The sequence below is a fragment of the Phalacrocorax aristotelis genome, chromosome 8 (genome assembly GCF_949628215.1).
Source record: "Phalacrocorax aristotelis chromosome 8, bGulAri2.1, whole genome shotgun sequence".
Taxonomy (NCBI): domain Eukaryota; kingdom Metazoa; phylum Chordata; class Aves; order Suliformes; family Phalacrocoracidae; genus Phalacrocorax; species Phalacrocorax aristotelis.
In genome coordinates this window covers 24,410,753-24,428,853 of record NC_134283.1, presented here as the reverse complement: position 1 = coordinate 24,428,853, position 18,101 = coordinate 24,410,753, and the positions used below count along the sequence as shown (strand labels likewise).

The window sequence follows — 18,101 nt, the reverse complement described above, 5'->3', positions numbered from 1 at the left end:
TGGAGGTCGAGTATCGCATCTGCTGGCAGAGCAGCCATACCTGTAGTCAGCTACATCCTGTGACTCTCCATCCTACCTGCAGCTTTAGCATATATACGCACAATGCTGGCACAACCAGGTTTTCAAGGGGGAAAGAAGTGCTGGCACTTGGCTGCAAATATATAGACCCCATTTCAATGGAGTCAGGTGTTACTGAGTTCTGCCTGGAACCACCAGGCTCTGCTCCAGCTCCCTTATACCGTGTGACCTTCAATTAAACCACTTCCTAATGCCTGCCCTATCCTTATGGTTAGGATGAACAGGATGCAGCAGCCTACTTCCTCCTGGCCCTTGCTGCAGCGACCGAGCTGGGAGATCAGGATTTGCAAGACCTCATTCACGCCAAGCTGGGTGACATCCCTGGTGCCCTGCGGGGGCCTGAGGGCATGCCAGGCTGTGCCAAGTACCGGCCCAGGTGGCTAAGTGAAGGTGGCCACGTCGTCTGACCAACCCGCCACCCCAGGGACTCACTCCAGTGTGAGCTATCAAGCAGCATTGTGCCATGCTGCTGGCATGGGTCCATGTGCTCTCCGGAACGACTATCCCAGGAGAGGTCCTACGCTGCATCCTAAGGAGCTGTCAGCATTTGGTCTTCTTGTCCCTGAAAGGCAAGGGACCAGGCACTTGGGACCCTACCCTCATTTTTCAGGAGCAGGGCGGTGAACTGCAGCTCACGTGGCACAGAGAGTTGGGCATCTGGGCAGGATGAGGCCCCAGCAGTGGTGCTGGAGCATGAGATGGAGCGGGACTGAGCAACAGATGGCATTTTGGGACTGTGGCTGCCCTGCCTGGAATGGGGACAGGCGAGTGCTGCCATGTGCCTGCCTGCCCCCCCAGCTGCTCCACACACCTCAGGTCCCATGGGGCAGCTCAGCCCAACCCAAATGTGTTTTAAATTGAATAGCAACTCCTTTTTTTATTCCTATCTGGTTTCTGTCCTGTCTGCTCTGCAGTGGCCTGTGACCCATACCTCTGCAGAGCCCGGCTCCTCTTTGTTACAAAGCACCAACAAAGGTTTTGGCAGTGAGAGGCAGAATTAGGGAAAGGAGGAGAAATGAAAGGTACTGGTCAAGCCTCGCCTGGGGATGAGCCCTGTATGCAGGTGGGCGGCTGCTCAGGGAAGGAGGCAGAGCCCACCCTCAGCCCAGCCCTGTGGTTCAGCCTCAGCTCTGCCACTGGAGTAACCAGCGTGGCCTCTTCTGCCTCACAGCCCGTGTGCACTTTCAGCATCTAAAGCATGAGCCTGCTGTGGGACCTGCACAGTAAAAAGAGCCATCAGTCCCAACCCAGCCCAGGCTTTATAGGCTAGCACCCTAACCAGCCTCTCTTCTCCAGGCTGCAGAGTCCCATGGGATGCAGGAGCACTGGGGAGCAGACGGTGAGGCTGGGCGCACAGACCTGTGCTATGGCATGCGTCCAACTCCCTGGGCAGGGGTGCTGACGGGACACAGGGGGACTGTTGGTGGGGAGAGGCAGCTGCACTGCCTTTGCATGGGTCATTGGCAGCCCAAGGAGAAGCTGGCCACCTGGCAGGCAGCAAGCACTCTTCAAGTGCCCTGAGCTGCGGGGCTGGGAGAGAAGCAAAAACTCCTCTGTGGAGAGAGCAGCAGGAACAGGAGGCACCCCGAGGAGGCTTCTCCCAAGAGCTGCTGCCCAGCACCAGGAGCAGCACACAGCTCTCCTCCACAGCCTTTCTCACCACCAGAGAGCAATAAATGCCCACGTTTGCAGCCTCACATGGGCACGTGCCACTTCCTGGCTAATACCAACCTCGGTTTTCAGTCTGGACTGGTGCAGAGTGAAAAATGAGCAGTTTTTCCAGCTCATCTCTTTGCTCTGACAGCCAGTGGCCAGACACCCAGCTGGGGCATCACAGGGAGACCGTGTTGCAAGTCCTTCCACTTCCCTGATGTGTTCCACTGCTTGGATATGCTAAATGCAGAACATTTATTTCCTCACCGCTCTTTGCAAACACTGAGTTCATTTTCCCCTTTGCTGGGAAGGGGAAATCCCTGGGAGGCATCCATCATCTGGTCAATGAATAGTTTACTGCTTGTTTACCAAGCATTCCTGCAGTGCCATTACAGGAGCCTCAGCCCTGAGCTCAGAGGAGGTAACTCTTTGTCCTATTTGAAATATGGCAAGCTCGGGCAAGAACTGGTCCCCAAAACCTTCCTGCCTCACTCCACGGGACTGCCTGTTCTCAGGTTAGGTGGCTCATGCTCACCATGCTAGGGCAGGATCTTTTCAAGTTTTTCACTTCAGTTCCCCTTTTTCTTTTCATACACGGGGAAAATCAGAGTCTCACATCTTCCTTCATACCAGAAGGCAGGTGGATGACTGGACATCAGGCTGTTGAGGGTGGGGAGAGAGAGAAGCTTTGATGGCTCTGGAATACCTGAGTGTCCATGTGGTGGAGAAGTGTCCTGCCCTGGCACCAAGATCTCCACCATCTTTCCTCCTGCCTGACCCCAGCACCTTGCTTAGGGATGCCCCCCAGCCCTGCTGCACCCCGCTGGACTGGTGCTCAGTAGTGCTATTTGATGAGATGAGATCCAAGGCCACCACACGGCTGCTGTCCAGGCACCCCAGCGGGGCTTTTGTTAGCAGTGGTTGTAGTGGCTGGTGGTGCGCTGCTGGCCAGGCTTTATACTTGGAGGCTGGAATGTGGGTGGCTGTGCCTCTGTCTGTGGCAGAGCCCCCAGACCCACACCGGTGGCCAGTGGCTGTTGTTAAGCCCAGTGGGGGATGAATCATGCAGACGGTATTCCTGCCAAAATATTCCTTCCAGAGCAAAGCCTGAGGCTCTTCTGCCTAGCACCAGTGAGAAAATACGGGCTTTGTTTAAACATAGAGGGTCAGCATCTCAGCTGGTCTAAATCAGCTAAGCTCCATGAAGTCAAACAGAAATGTTCTGATTTGCAGGGACTGTGGATCTGGCCCATGGCTTTTAACCACGTGTCTTCTTTAAATCACAGCAAACAAACTTGTGGCGCCTGGGGAAACAAAAAAGAGACTTGCTCCTTGGGAATGTCCCATAAACCATCATTTCCTCTCTCCCTCATCTGCCAGCCCCGCTGTGATAAAGCTGGGCTGTTTTCCTAGTGGGATGAGAGGTCAGGGTGGCCAGGACTAATTAAACTCCATAATAAGACTTGTAAATAATGTGAAACTTGGAGCTGTCAGTCCTGCGTACCAGCTCCTGGGCTTGCACCTGAGGAAGGGTGAGGATAGCACATCTGTCTGGCTACCAGTGCAGTATCATGGGCAGAAAAGCATGGTTTGGGAACTTTGTGCCAGAGGAGGTCACCAGGAAACAAGTCCTGGGGCAGCCAGGCTGGGGGTTATCATCCTCCACCCCTTCCTGGGTCAGAGGCATACTGTCCATCATGCCTAGGGCGTGGTGTCTGGGAGCTGCCTGTCTTTTAGACAGCAGGGAGCACCCACATGTGTATGTAGGGAGGGAGTAGAGGGACCACATAAGGGGTACGCACCCTGAGGTGCTGCAGGGTGCAGAGCCTGGCCCGAGTGGTGATGTTGCTCCAAGAGAAGGTTAGAAGAGCAGGACTATAGAGACACAGGAAGTATTTATCCTGTGGTAGGCACAGGCCAACAGTGTCCAGCCCTCCTTCACTAGCACTAATGTCAGACAGAGGAACAAATAGGGGAAAGGGAAAGGATTAATCAAGTCTCCTCTTATGCCAGGTGTCATTAACTTGCTGTAGCTTGTGACTTATTTCTGAGCCACATGTGACTGTCTGCTCCATGCCCAGCCCCAGGAGTTTTCCTTCCTTCAGGCCTCAGCCAGCCAAGCTGGAAATAGCACCAATGGGGACCACGTGCAGCAGCATGTGCATTCATACAGCTGCTAAAAGCAGCACCTTCCTTCCCAGCACGTCCAAAGGGTGAAGTGTGCTGTAGGAACCTCCTCACTTTGGCGATTCTGCATGCCAATGTCTGGACATGGTGCTGACGCATCTTGCTCTGATCTTTTCCCAGTGCAACCCTCTGGGTACCAGCACTACCAGTCCTGATGTAAGCCCACCTAAGAGCCAACACTGGCACTCTGGCCCCATTTTTGTTTAATGCCTCAAGGGGCCATTTGAGGCCTGGAATAAAGAGGGATTGGATTTCTTTAACAAATATTCATTCTTGGACAGTGGAAATACCACAACAAGAATAATTCTTGGATCATCTGAGCTCTGGTATGAGCCTCCCAGGGCATTGGGAAAAAGGAAGTGCTGATAATTGTAAATACAGATATGGACAGAAGTATAGAGTTAGCTAGATTTATTTCAGTTTATATGGAAACTACTTTTTCCTGAAGAAATACAACACCCAACAATAATAAGTACTATCAGCAGATATCCTTCATCATTCCTTCACTGGGCCTGTGCTAGATGGAGGAAACCTCCTTATTTCTATCTATACCATACAGTTACATCCCAACCTTTTTCCACCCCATGCCTCATACCCCATGGGTTAAATAAGAGATAGAAACCCCCTCTGAGTACTGTCAAAGCCTAGCAGTTAGGCAGGGAAAGCACTTACTCCTTGGGAGGAAGGTCTGAATTCTGGTGGTGTGCTGCACATATCTGGGGTGTGGATGGGAGCTGCCTCACCTATCCCCAGGACTTGCACCTGGGCCTCCTCTTAAGAGTATGCCACCACAGCTGATGCTGCTGTGCCATCCCTGCTAAAAGCACACTGTGGCTCTACAGGGCTCTACTGGAGCTCAGTGCTCAGATTTTATAGCTAGCATCCTAGGATGTCACATCATTTATCTGTCTTTATCAGCCTTGGACTTTGGTAGAGACTGGCTTCCAGCACAGCCTGCCTCTGCTGGAGGTTCATCAGTGATGTGGAGGAGCAAAGAGTCTGAGGCAGAGGTAAACCTGAGCTTGTTTTATCTCAGAGGTGGCTGGTCCCCTCCAGCCAGCATCTTCCTGTGTTGCTTGGAACAGTAATGAGACGTTGGTAAACACCAGCTGTTCTGCTAAGCAGAGCTTGGGGAGGTATGTAAACTGGCCAATTTAGATTAAAAATAATGTATTTTCACAGCAACCTGGGATTTTGTTCAGTGATAATTGGGATCATAAATATGTATACCAGGAGGTGTAGCAGAGGTTGATGCCAGGAGGCTGAGCAACAGCCAGGAGTCACTAACTGTAACTGCATGTGTTTAAATAATCCTTCCCTTCCCTGCACTGTGGTAAGGCAGGCAGCAGCACAAGGCAGCCTCTCTATGTGTGCTGAGATGGGGGCCTATATCTGTGCTGCTGGTGTCTCTGCCCTGGGAGCTTGCCGTGTCCCTTGGGGAGGGGATAAGCAAAACTGAAATAAGAGGAAGGTCAGGGCAGTTGGGAAGTGGCCAATGACTATGGACAGGGAATAGTGAGGCCAGGTGTTAAAAATTCCTATCTGAGATTAAATACTTGTGATGATATGGCATCAGGCATGGGTTAGCCCTGGAGCTGTCATCCCTGCTGTCACTAGCCACAGAACACACAGGTATCACCAGGACTTACCAGCACTGATTTCCAGAGTTGCTTTCTGCTTTTGTGGGCCCTTTGCATTCAGCAGGACTGGTGGGAGACCATCACTGGATGCTGTGCTGGGCTTTGCCAGGGAAAACATCTCTCTGATGTTTTCAGAGAGGGGAGAGAGAACTGGTGAAATGGTGAACATGGTGAAGAAAACATCCCTTCCAAGGTCACAGCTGCTAGAGACCATGTGTGCTGGTACAGGCACACATAGAAGGGCAACTGTCTCTCCTTGGGCAAAGAGCTTTATGTTCCTGCCTTGTCTCAGCTCTGCAGACAAACACAATGGTGCCAGGGTGCACTAAGGGTCCTAGCTAAGCTGCCTATAGCTCCCCAGCTCCCACATGTTGTCCAAACATCTGCGTTCCTCTGAGCAGGAAACAGGCAGGAAATGTGGCAGCAAGAGGCTCCCCTCACCACAGCACTGGAAACAAGTGTAGGAAACAGCATGAGTGCCAACGATTTCCTTCACACTACGGGGGTGGAAGGGAAGACTCTGTATTTGGCTGCCTTGAAGACTGTTGGGTACAGTCCAGGAATCAGGATGAAGACAAAGCAATGAGCTCCTGAGCAAAAGACAGGCTTTGAGAAAGGAAGAACAAATTCTTACATTACAAAATTCCCTTTGTGCATTGGTTATGGGGTGGTTGTTTTATTTTTCTCTTTTGTTTAGGTTTTTTTTCTTTCTTTTGCACCTGCTCTGACAGTGGCTTTGGGGCCACACAGGAATGCATAAACATACATCAGTGTGTAGGGAGCAACGGCTGCAGCATTTACATCCTGACTCTAAGGCTTAATTCTGCCTGGGACACATTTAGTTCCTTGCAGCTGGTTTTTGAATTGCAGCATGACTTTTTCTGACTGCTGTCCAAGACTTAATCAGGTTTAAAACCCCCCTTGTTTCAGTGCTTTCAGAAGGATTTGCAGAAGTTCTTATATGACTCCAGTGTGTCAGGCTTGTGTCCTTCTGAAGTCTCTTCAAGACTTTCCTAAGCCATTAGCTGGGCTTTCCTGTCTTGTCCATCTCATGACTTGACAGAAGAATAAACTCTGTGCTCTGGTGGTAGCTACCCGTGGGGCAGACCCTGCTGGAGCACCACTAAGGTACACGGCACCTGCAGGGTTGCTCAGTATCCCTGGGCAGCCAAACTCTCCAGGAGTGTCATTGCCTTCTGACTTGTCTCTCTGTCCTCTGAGTCTGCATAATCTTATGTCTATTTTGGAATCTATTTGATACTCCAGAAGCTCCAGTCTTTGGGGATGACAGGACCTGCTTTGTACCTGACTTCTTCTGCAGAGTAGGGTTTGTGAGTCTGTCCTGGCTCCTGTCAGTCCTTTATCAGCTCTGTTTTCCTTCTGTGTCCTACTGGACTCCTTCTTAAAGTGCCTTTGTCTGGGGTTGACATCTTTTCCTCTTAAATGTCCTTGATGCTGTCTTGATAAACTAGTAGACATGAGCACTTGCGGGTCTTAGTTTAGTATGGTTTGTTCTCAGGTTCCTTCCAAATCTGCCTTGAAAACTGGCAGATGACTACTTTTTTGATACCCTCTGTGCTCTCAGTATTAATCTCAGATAGTAAATCCTTTGATCTTGTTTTTCTGTTGTATTTTCACGTGGAAGGATACAATGGATATAGAGACACTTAGGAAAGAGTGTCTATTAGATATTTTACAAATCATAATAGTCTCTGAAAGGACATCTGGTGATTTGCATTTGCTTTTTGGCAGGAAGGTTGTTGCCTTTGGAAGTCTGCAGGTGTCCCTTCGTTGGTGCCACAGCTGTTGAAAATTTCATCTTTCTTTTGTCTAAGCTGAAATCTGCTCCTGCCTCTTCTCGAAGGTCTAAGCCAGGGCTGCGAAGGGTGATGTTTCAGTGCCTTCAGTGCCAGAATGTCATCTGCTGTCAAATGGTCCCACAGCTTGGCATGATGCTGGCAGTCTGTTCTTCCACTTTGCATTTTAATTCAGTGTTGTGACTGTTTACATCTGGCTGGTGGAGAAGGAAAATGTCACATAAGACCTGAGAATGGCTGATGGGCTCTGCCTCATTGGTGTAGGGGCCTCTCTTCCAATTACTGTGTTCCTTCCCTTATTTTTAGTTCCAGTGCAGTAGATCTTCCCTGGGCAAGATCCTGTACTGCGTGAACCGTTCCTTTCTTTTTACTGGTACCAATTCTGTAAGACTGCCCCTCCTGGAAAACCATCTTGGGTACTTTACTCTGTGTTAGTAGGGGCATGGCACAACACATTTCTTGCATTAGGGTCTTCCTTGTGCTTTTCTTCTGCCTGTAATGCACAAAGATTTCCTCTGAGGTTAGTTGGCACTGGATTTGTGAGCTGGTGGTATTGCCTGCACTGACCAAAGTCTCCAACTGCAATGCTTCTCATGGTGTTGTGGGAATTTCCACCCCGCAGCTTGTGCTGTGGTTGAGCCAGCATAGACACTTCATTGTGGCTTTGCCTGCTTGGTCTGTGCTGTCTCCACTTCCAGAGCACTGAAGAGATTTCTATTCACTCCCAAATCCCCTGATGTCCTGGTGCCATTTTGACACCAAGTTTGAGGTTGATCTGCATGCAGCTGCCCTGATTTGACTGAGATTGTATGGGCACTCATTTCTCTGAAAATTTGCACTACCTGCGGTATCATCCATGGGCATAATCTGAAACCCTCAGTCATGGCTTTGATGGGGTAGCTTTTGCCCTTGCTTTTCTGCTCTGTAAGCTTTAGGTTAACGATTTCATTTGCCATGGTGACCATACAGGAACCATATGCACATAATTTTCCATTGTCATGTTTTACTTGGCACCACCCACAGACCTCTCTTTGCAGTTATCTTTCTGCTTTTTATCTCTGCATACTCTGCTAGATGTGCTTTGCTTTTTTCTCTTATTTTCTTTGCTGGGCTGTGGAATATTGCTGAGTCTGCTTCACTCACCCAGCAAGGCTGCCCTTACGTGCCCTGCCTCCGACAAGTTCCTTCTTCCCATTCTGTAGTGAACAGACACAGCTCTGAAGGCTGGATTATCTTACAGGTTTGTGAACTTCAGCCGTACACAAATACGTTGTTTTCCAGGCTCATAACTGGATGTTGTTTTCTTGGATCACAACTGTTGACAATGTGCTGCTCACTGATGTGACTGCTAGAATACATCAAAGCCTTTCCCATGCCTACCTGTCCCTTCTTCAGGTGGGATGCTGCAGGGGTTTTCCAGAGCCACCAGCAGCATATACACGTACAGCCTGTGCCTGTTTCTACTTGTAACACTGATGCTCTGGCTTCATGACCCTCTCCCAGTCAGCTTTGCTGCAGTTTGGCTGTCTCCACACTGTACTCTGAAGAATGTTCAATTGCTAAACACTTCCCATCTTGTGTTGAAAGGCCTGGGGCCTGGAACCTGGTGTACTGCTGTGCATACTGTTTTCTGGGTGCCGTTTGTTTGGGTTTTGTTTGCCTTGCTGGATTTCTTGGCTCTGCCTGTGCCTATGGGAGCCAAATTGTCTCTTTGCCCCTGTTGGTGCTTTAGCCAAAGAAACAGGGAATTGGCATGGCACAGCTGTGGGCACTCCTCTCCATGCTTTTAGCCAACTCTGCTCTTGGGATGATATGACTACAGGCATGTGGCTCTGGACCCACTTGCTAAACTCTGCTGAGAGGCAGAAGTCATTTGCTTGTCCATGGGTGCCAGGCTAAGACAGTCTCCCCACCTGTGCCTGGTGCTTGCTACAGCAGGCATGTGGTGGCCAAGCACATGACACAAACCCATCCTTCCTTGCCTCCTGCTCCAGGTCCTCCAATGCTCCCTGAAAGTACTAGTCCCTGCCAGTCTCTATAGTCCCAGGTGTTGCCTTTATTGCTTGGGCATCCTCCTAATAGGCCATGAGGTAGCTGCCAGTGCACTGTTGGCAAGCTTCAGTGCTTGGTCCAGGGCAAGGCACCAAGGAAGCTGCAAGTGCTGTTTCCTATTTTTCAGTCACATATCTACCACACATATGCTACTGCAGGAGCCTGGATTTGCTTGATTTGGCAATCTGAAATGGCCAGTACCCTTGTTTTCCCAGGACTGCAGGAGGCTTGGAGGTTATAGTGCTGCGCACTAGCAGCTGAAAGTAGGGTGAAGCACTGCCTGGCCAGGGCAACACTGCTCTGATCCCTCACCAGCCTCCTGTTGTTCTGGAACTAGTGTCCAAAGCAAAGGACACTGTGACACCCATCTACAAGAAGGGCTGGAAGAAGGGTCTGGGAACTACAGGCCTGTCAGCCTGACCTCAGTACCAGGGAAGGTTATGGAGCAGATCATCTCGAGTGCCATCACATAGCATGTGCAGGACAACCAGGGGATCAGGCCCAATCAACATGGCTTCATGAAAGGCAGGTCCTCTCTGACCAACCTGATCTCCTGCTGTGACAGGGTGACCCACCTAGTGGATGAGGGGAAGGCTGTGGATGTTACCTACCCAGACTTTAGCAAAGCCTTTGACACTGTCTCCCACAGCATCCTCCCAGAGAATCTGGTGGCTCATGGCTTGGATGGGTGTGCTCTTCACTGGGTAAAAAATTGGCTGGGTGGCCGAGCCCAGAGAGCTGTGGTGAATGGAGTTAAATTCAGCTGGTGTCCGGTCACAAGCGGCGTTCCCCAGGGCTGAGTGTTGGGGCCAGTCTTGTTTAATATCTTTATCAATGATCGGGATGAGGGGATTGAGTATGCCCTCAGTATGTTTGCAGATGACACCTAGTTGGGTGGGAGTGTTGATCTGCTCAAGGGTAGGAAGGCTCTGCAGAGGGATCTGGACAGGCTGGATGGATGGGCTGAGGTCAATTGTATGAGGTTTTACAAGGCCAAGTGCTGGGAGGCACTTGGGTCACAACAACCCCATGCAATGCTACAGCCTGAGGAGGAGTGTCTGGAAAGCTGCCCAGTGGAGAAGGACCTGGAGCTGTTGGTCAACAGCTGGCTGAATGGTGGCCAGGTGGCCAAGAAGGCCAACAGCATCCCGGCTTGTATCAGGAATAGTGTGGCCAGCAGGAGCAGGGAAGTGATTGTGATATCCTGAGGAAAATGGGTTTTTTTGCATTTTCCACTAAGGAATAACATGAACTATGTGAGCCTGGCAAAGCAGAATTTGATGGCCAGAGACGGGAACTGAGAGATAGAGAAGCACTTGTTTTAGGATTATGTCCTTGAGGAGAGCTGAGAGGCTGATCAAAGCAAACATCCCGACTGAGAAGTGGCTGAGAACTGGGTGATAAAGTGCATAGTCAAGGAGGGCAACTAATTGGGATATAGATAAGAACTAAGTGCCCATTAGGGGAACTATCCTCATTTTAATACTAAAAATCAGGCCCATAGACCATGAACTGACCCCCCTCTAGTAAGTACCTTAATCTATGAGCATGTGTGGTGAATTAAGTGAGAAAGAAATTAACCAATTATTAGCTGAAGTGTGTGAATATTAGCTGTGACTGACACATTTAACTGTACAAATGCCTTGTAGTTTCTCGGTGTGGGGTACTAGTTTTGTGGGGTTACCACCTAGCACCAATCTTTGCACAAAAATGACTTGAATAAAATACCTCTGCTCTGTGTGTAGTTTAGTGTCTTGCACACCAGGTGAACGAACCCGCTTTTCTGGATAACAATTGTGCCACTGTACTGGTGAGGCCACACCTTGAACACTGTGTTCAGTTTTGGGCTCCTCAGTACAAGATGGACATTGAGGTGCTGGAGCGTGTCCAGAGAAGGGCAACGAAGCTGGTGAAGGGTCTGGAGGACAAGTGTTGTGAGGAGCGGCTGAGGGAGCTGGTGTTGTTTAGCCTGGAGAAGAGGAGGCTGAGGGGAGACCTTATCGCTCTCTACAGCTACCTGAAAGGAGGTTGTAGGGAGGTGGGTGTTGGTCCCAAGTCACTAGTGATAGGAAGAGAGGAAATGGCCTCAGCTTGCACCAGAGAAGGTTTAGATTGGATATTAGGAAAAAATGTCTTTACTGAAAGAGTGTTCAGGCATTGTAACAGGCTGCGCAGAGAGATGATGGAGTCACCATCCCTGGAGGTGTTCAAAAAACATGTAGATGTGGCACTTTCAGGATATGGTTTAGGAGGCCTGGTGGTGTTGGTTTGATGGTTGGACTTAGAGGTCTTCTCCAACCTTGATGATTCTATATTTCTATAAATACCTGCTCCCTGGACATAGAATTTCTCCAAAGGGATTGCACTGTCTGAATTACAGAGAAGGGGAAACATTTATAGGTTGTCTGTAGAGGACAAGGAGATGAAGATGCTCAGACGGCAGGTGAACATGTGGGAAATAATGGGAGGTGGGCCTGGGAGGTTTGGACCACAGGGGAGAGAGAAAATAGCAGAGAAACAGACATTTTTGGAAGACTGAGATGTTGCCAACACCTCTTGCCCATCCCCATGTGAGTGCATGTGGGCAGGGGGTGTATGTGTAAGAGAGAGAGAGAGAGAAGCTCAGGAGTAATTAACAGCTCATTATTTCCTACATTCCAGGCTAAAGGCCATTTCCTTGGGCAGCCTCACAGACACAGTTCCACTCTCACAGGCATTCTGAACCCATCCCCTGCCAAACCACAGCTGCTATTCCTGTGTGATTGAGGGAGAAGGGCCCTTTCCTTCAAACAAGGGTGAGAGGCCTTGGCTGATGCAAAAGTAAACATGAACCATGACCGGGACAAAGGCCATTATCATGGACAAAGGATGATGGGTCAGCTGTTGTTGTAAACAGTGCCTTTCCTGCCCTCCCCGTGCACCAGGCTTTCCTGGAGACCTTCTCTGGCCCCTGCTAGCCTGGATGTTCTCACTGCATCTGACTTCCCTGCCTTGTTTTGGTGTTACTTTCCAAAAAGCTCACAGCTGGGCAGATGTGCAGAGTAGTGCTGTTTGGTATCTGTGTGAGAGGAAGATGATGAAGGCAGCAGAGAAGGGGAACTGCAGTCACTCCTCACTCCTGGGAGATGCAGGTATTTGAAGTATTGCTTTGGTGTTCATCCACCTACTACTGCAGCCCTTCCCAGGCACCCCACTCTCCAGGCCTGGGAGCAAAGCCCATCTGTACCTGTCATTGTGGTGAAGTGCCCAGGAGGTGTATGCTAAGCCCCCTGGCTCACTGGTAGCCCATTTGCACTGGACTTTGGAGCAGATAATGTTCCTGCTCTGTCCCATCTTGCTCATAAGCAGCAGAAGAGGAGGAGGGGATGATAAATGGAGACAGATGCTGTTCTGAAACCAAGTGCAAGCAAGATGGAACATCTTTAGTGGGGAGATGCTTTGCAGCCCTCCTTTGGGATGGAGGACCTCTTAGTCAGCTCCCTAGTGGTGCTTCAGTGGAAGAAAGGTGCAGCACAAGCCAATTCCAGAAGGCTGCAGGTAGCTGTCCTCAGTGTCAACCTGTGTCTGGGTGTTGGTACTTGCCTAGGGTAAGGGACGAGCTGGCAAGCATGCTGCCAGTATGGTGAATGACAGGGGACAGAGCTGTAGGTGACCACCTCATACCCAGGGCTTCTTGTAGTGAGACAAATTGGCTGATCTCAGCCCACAGTGGCCTGTAGATGCAGAGATAAGCTAACACTCAACTCACCTGGGAACATGGAACTCAGCCAGCCTTGTCCCTTTCTCCTCTAGAAAGCATTGATTAGGCTGGATTTACTCATCTACAGGACACCTCAAGTCAAGACATGTCTAGGGTAACTGTTTATGCATTGCTTCTTGAACAGCTAGACAGCAATAAATTATAATCATTATCAGGTTCTGACACTGAGATTGTGTAAACACTTAAATTACCCTTCTGGACCTCAAAAGGCTTGTCCAGCCAGGCTTGGGGAGCTCCTCTGCTCCCACTCAGCCCAGACACTTGTGTCTTTGCCCCCTGTGAGTGGCTGGCAGTTCTTGATGGCAGGAGGCTGGTTGGAGGGACTCTGTGTCCCTGCCTGGCCTCCCACTGAGTGCACCTCCAAGGTGTTAAGCAGCTCAGAGCCTCACCCTGTGAGTGAACAAGGGCCAGCCTTGATGGACTGCAATGTGTGCCAGGATGCATGCTGTAATTTATGCATTTTTTATGTGCTAATATCAACAGAGATGGGCTTTGTTATGGTTCTGAAAGCAGCAGGCACCAAACTGCAGCCCAAAACAAGGTACAGCTGCTTTAAGATGTTCTTCAGGCTGGCAGGCTCTGATCTGCTGCAGACGTGGCACATGCAGACTATACATCACACTGTGACTGATACAGTGTTTCCCTGCTGCAAGATGGAGTTTTCAAAGGTTTTGAAAGCAGGTTACAACCTCAGTTACTTCCCTCATAGTACCTTTTAAAATCCCAAATCTTTTCTTATTATTCAAGTTTTTATCAATATTAATTCTGAAAGTTATCATTACGGGTACCCCAGGACACTAACACGTATTCCCCTATTGGCCCTAGACCTCCTAATTTAGCTGTTTAAAAAGACATCCAGTCCTGATTTTCAAAGCCTGCAAATAACAGTGAATCACTCCATTCCTGTGCATGCTGTTTTGCTATTTAATTACTTACCCTGCTTCCCATTCTGCATTTGTCTGATTTCAATTTCCAAGATCTTGATCTGCTACTCAGTGAAAGACCTTCTTATCATCACAAAGCTTTTTCCAGGCTGGCATTTATAGCCTGTAATCAAGTTACCCATCTGTCTACTAATTTCCAAATTAAATAGATTGAGCTTCTTTAATCTGTTACCACAAGTCCAGGTTGCCAGATCTTTTTTATTTTCTTATACATAGAGTGCACCTCAGCATGAATTGTAGGTGTCGTATATGTCCTGAGGGAGCTTTTTAAGGAGAGGAGAGCGAACTTCTCCAAAACTGGTTGAACTTTGCAGTTCAGATTAGCATTGCACTCACTGGTTTTGATACTGCTTCCATATATTAAGTAATGTGGTTAATATTCAGTTCCACAGGTTAATAAACATGACCCTTTCCTGGCTGCCTTTAGTTAGGCAAGATGATGTTTTTATACTGCAAAACTCAGCCCCTGTCCTGAAGCGCTTACAATTTCATGTAAGACAAGGTTCAACAAGGGAAACCATTTACACAGGCAGATGAAAAAGCACCAGGGGATGCGGTGAGAGGTTTGCCTGGGTACAAATGTCTGCTTCATGCTTACAAAGATGGCTAAAGCCATGTAAAGGAATGGAAATAAGTGCTGACATGAGGGAAGCATCAGCCACAGGCACATTCAGGAGCAACGCAAGTCTGAGTACAGTGGGTGAACCTGTGTGTGCAACTGCGGCTGCATGGGAGCCCAGTGCCAGGAGCCAGACTGGGTCTCTTGGGGCAGGCAGCCAGTGTTGTCTTCAGCTGCTCTCTGTGGGTGGGAGTGTTCCTTGGTGTGCTCGGAAGAGCTGGTTGAGGATGTTGGGCTGGTGGTACAGAGGCAGTAGGAGAGGAAGAACAGGACATGGTGGGAGAATTGCTGATGGGACTGTGCATGGGGATGGTTTTGGAGACCGAAGAACAGTCCATACACCACTTTCTTGGCTCTTGTTCTGTGATAGGTTGGCTATGCCAGGCTCACAGGGCTGTGATTACTGCTCCCAGGGACATGCCACAAGTAGCCGCAAACTTGTTATCATTGCTCAGTGACCAAGCCTGGCCATGACAGTGTTCCCCACCGCTGTGGATTCATCAGTTCTCAGTGGTTTGAGACTGCCAAAGAAATAACGAAATAGACTTTAAACCCAATCTGGGAAGTTTGAGTCTGTGGGATATTTCCCACAGCCCTGCAGTCAGTTTGTCTGCTGCCAGAGCAGTGCCAGAATGTCTGTGCCTTAGCCACCTCCACCTGGAGCTGCCTCTCTCCTGCCATACTGGATAGGGGCTGTAGGAGCAGCACAAGCAATACTGGGTCATTGGCTTACTTGGTTTATCATGAAATTATTCATTCAGACAGGCAACTCCTAGGATAGCCATCTGGCTGCTTAATTTGTTCACTTCTACAAGATCAATATGGAAAGCTTTGTTCTGAAGAGGCTATTCTGCATTTTCTGCATTCTTTTAGGGTATGGGAAGGCTGGGGTCTGCACCCAGTGGGTTGGACTGGAGGATGGGTTTTTGAGGGACAGTGTCTAAAACGCAGAAGCTGTCTGAGAAAAACATGAGCCAGGACTGGCAGGTGGAAAGGCTGCACCACTTGGCCAAGTAGAAAGGGCTTACCATGGCAAGGAGCACTGGCTGCTCCAAAGCAGGACTGTGCTGGATTGCCCCAGACCTCTTCCAGAGAGAAGCCTGAGCTAGAGCCTGTAGAAATCATCGCCACCCACCAGATGATTGCCTGTTTATAAAAAACCAACAGATTTTTAAAAACGACTGATATTCAGTGACTGCCCAGGAGACATGGATTGATTTCCTGCTCATCAGCCAATCTTTATTATTATGCATCATTTTATTTAGTTTCATAAACAAAAGGCAATTAAACCAAAGAGATTAACAGTAGATACCTATAACTTAATTTACATGTAATAGCTTTATTAGCTCAAAGCCTAGAACATTCCAGGAGAGTTTTAGCCCATGTTCTTGACATATGAGTGCTCATGATAGCTCTCCGGCAGCTTTAACAAAGTATGTGTCACAGTGCCTTGAACAGAGGCAGACTCTCAGAGAAGTCAGTGATCTTCTCCCACCCCTCCTGCCAACATCTGCAGTGCCAGGTGCTCACGGAGGCAAGAGCACCCCAGGGTTCAAGAGCCCTGAGTCTCTATTGAGGTGCGTGTTAGTCTCACTTCAAAAAGTGCTCACATTTCAATGTATATTAGCACGTTATCTCAGAAAGCTTGCCCCACAGCTGCTACTTCACAGGGCACCCGAGGCGAATGCCACAGAGTACTCAGTGGCCCTGTCACTTCTTGTACATGTCATGGCTTCATCATATGTCTTGTTAGTTAATTAGAGGACAGAAGAGCAAGCGGTGGCAGTCAGAGAAGCCCTACAAAACGTGAAAAATGTCATATGAGCTCAGAAAGTAAAGCCCAAGGTGCTGCCCTTTGTGAAAGCCACGCTTTGGCCTGTTGTTCAAGATGAACATGGAATGCAGGCAGATGCTTGTGCCACACCAGAACAGCTCTGTTAGTGGAAAAGTACACTTAGCACAGCACCTTGCTGCTGCACTGTGCCCAGAGGACACGGCATGTCCAAGGGTGGCCATCAGCAGCATGCCATTGCCCCACCTTTCAGCAGGCACTCTCCTCACTGCAGAGCAGTATGAAGGAAGCATCTCCAGAGAGTGTCCCATGCTGGTACACTCTGGCTGCCTGAGGCCTATCCTCCAGTTTTTGAGGGTGATTTCCAGCATTGCATCATTTTTACGGTACTGGACCTGAGTTACACTGCCCTGGGGAAGCCAAGATGCCTGTTAGTCATGTGGTGGGTGATGACTGCTCTGCGCCTGTTTTGCTGTGAGCCCTTTCTGCCAGCCTAAGCTATCCTATTAATTTATTAACTGAACAAATGGCATTTCCCCAGCTCTGCAGTGATGCCCACTCTCTGCCCCATACCACAACCAGCCAAGGAAGCACCGACTCTTGCCCCCACCAGCACCAAAGGAGAACAGGAGGAGGTTGTCAGCCTCTGCCCAAGAGGCAGACCAGGCAGTGCTGAATTTGCCTCTGTGCAAATCAACCTGAAAAGTGAAAGACCTTGCTGTAGAAGTTCCACCAGTGCCCTCCTGCAGCCCACACCATGGGCAGCACATACATCAGTGCTGTCCCAGGCTTGCTGGGGAAACAGGAAGGCAGGAGTAAGTCTTCCATTGCAAAATGCATATGGTGCTTTCTGGAATTTGCTTTTGCCATGTGGCGTGCAATATTGATTTTTAAAACCCTTCTGCTGGTTATTTAGTTCTGAAATCGAGCAGTGTGCCTGTAAGCTCTAAATTTTAGGGAGTATATCGTACCTGACTAATTTTATGGTCTGCATTGCCTTTTATCTTGCCTTGCTATTAATTTAACAGCAGATCTCTCTTTGTCAGTTTTGATTCCTGGGGCACCATATAATTTCATTTGTAAATTGATCTGTGCTTTCTGATACTTCAATAAACCCATTTGGTATAAACACAGCTCTTAATTTCCCTGTGAATATGTGGTGAACAAGCAGAAACTGAGCACAAAAATAGACATTTATTTAACCAACAAGTATAACAAGGGGAGGGCAGCAGGAATGGGGCGGTCAGTCCAGCAGTCTGCTGACAGCCTTTAAACAAGGTGCAGATTACAGTGCAAACTAACCAGCAGCTTTATCTTCAGGCAGGACCTACTGACTGCAATATACTGCTTATTCACCATATGCTGTGTGCAGGCAAGAGGTTTTTTGGCACCGCTGGCCTCCCCCAGCCTGGCACCCCCATCTCCACAGGTGCACATTGCTTGAGATGCCCTGGTGTTTCCCAGCCTGGGCACCTCACCAGGTGTGAAACACACTGGAGTGGGTGAGAGTGGTTGGTTGATCAGGGCCAAGGGAAACCAAGCCAAAACTGGGAGCGGGC

At 49.2% G+C, this 18,101-nt stretch overlaps 1 protein-coding gene across 2 annotated transcripts in view; it reads left to right on the top strand.

Moving 5' to 3' along the window:
• Positions 1 to 17,675, top strand: part of SH3TC2 (SH3 domain and tetratricopeptide repeats 2) — a 38,753-nt gene extending 21,078 nt beyond the window's left edge. For both annotated transcript variants that reach the window (XM_075102015.1, XM_075102016.1), the window contains one exon: positions 294 to 17,675. In XM_075102015.1, coding sequence (XP_074958116.1) covers positions 294 to 485 — 192 coding nt within the window. In that variant the 3' untranslated portion in view covers positions 486 to 17,675. The remainder of the gene's footprint in view (positions 1 to 293) is intronic.
• The last annotated feature ends 426 nt before the right edge of the window (positions 17,676 to 18,101 follow it).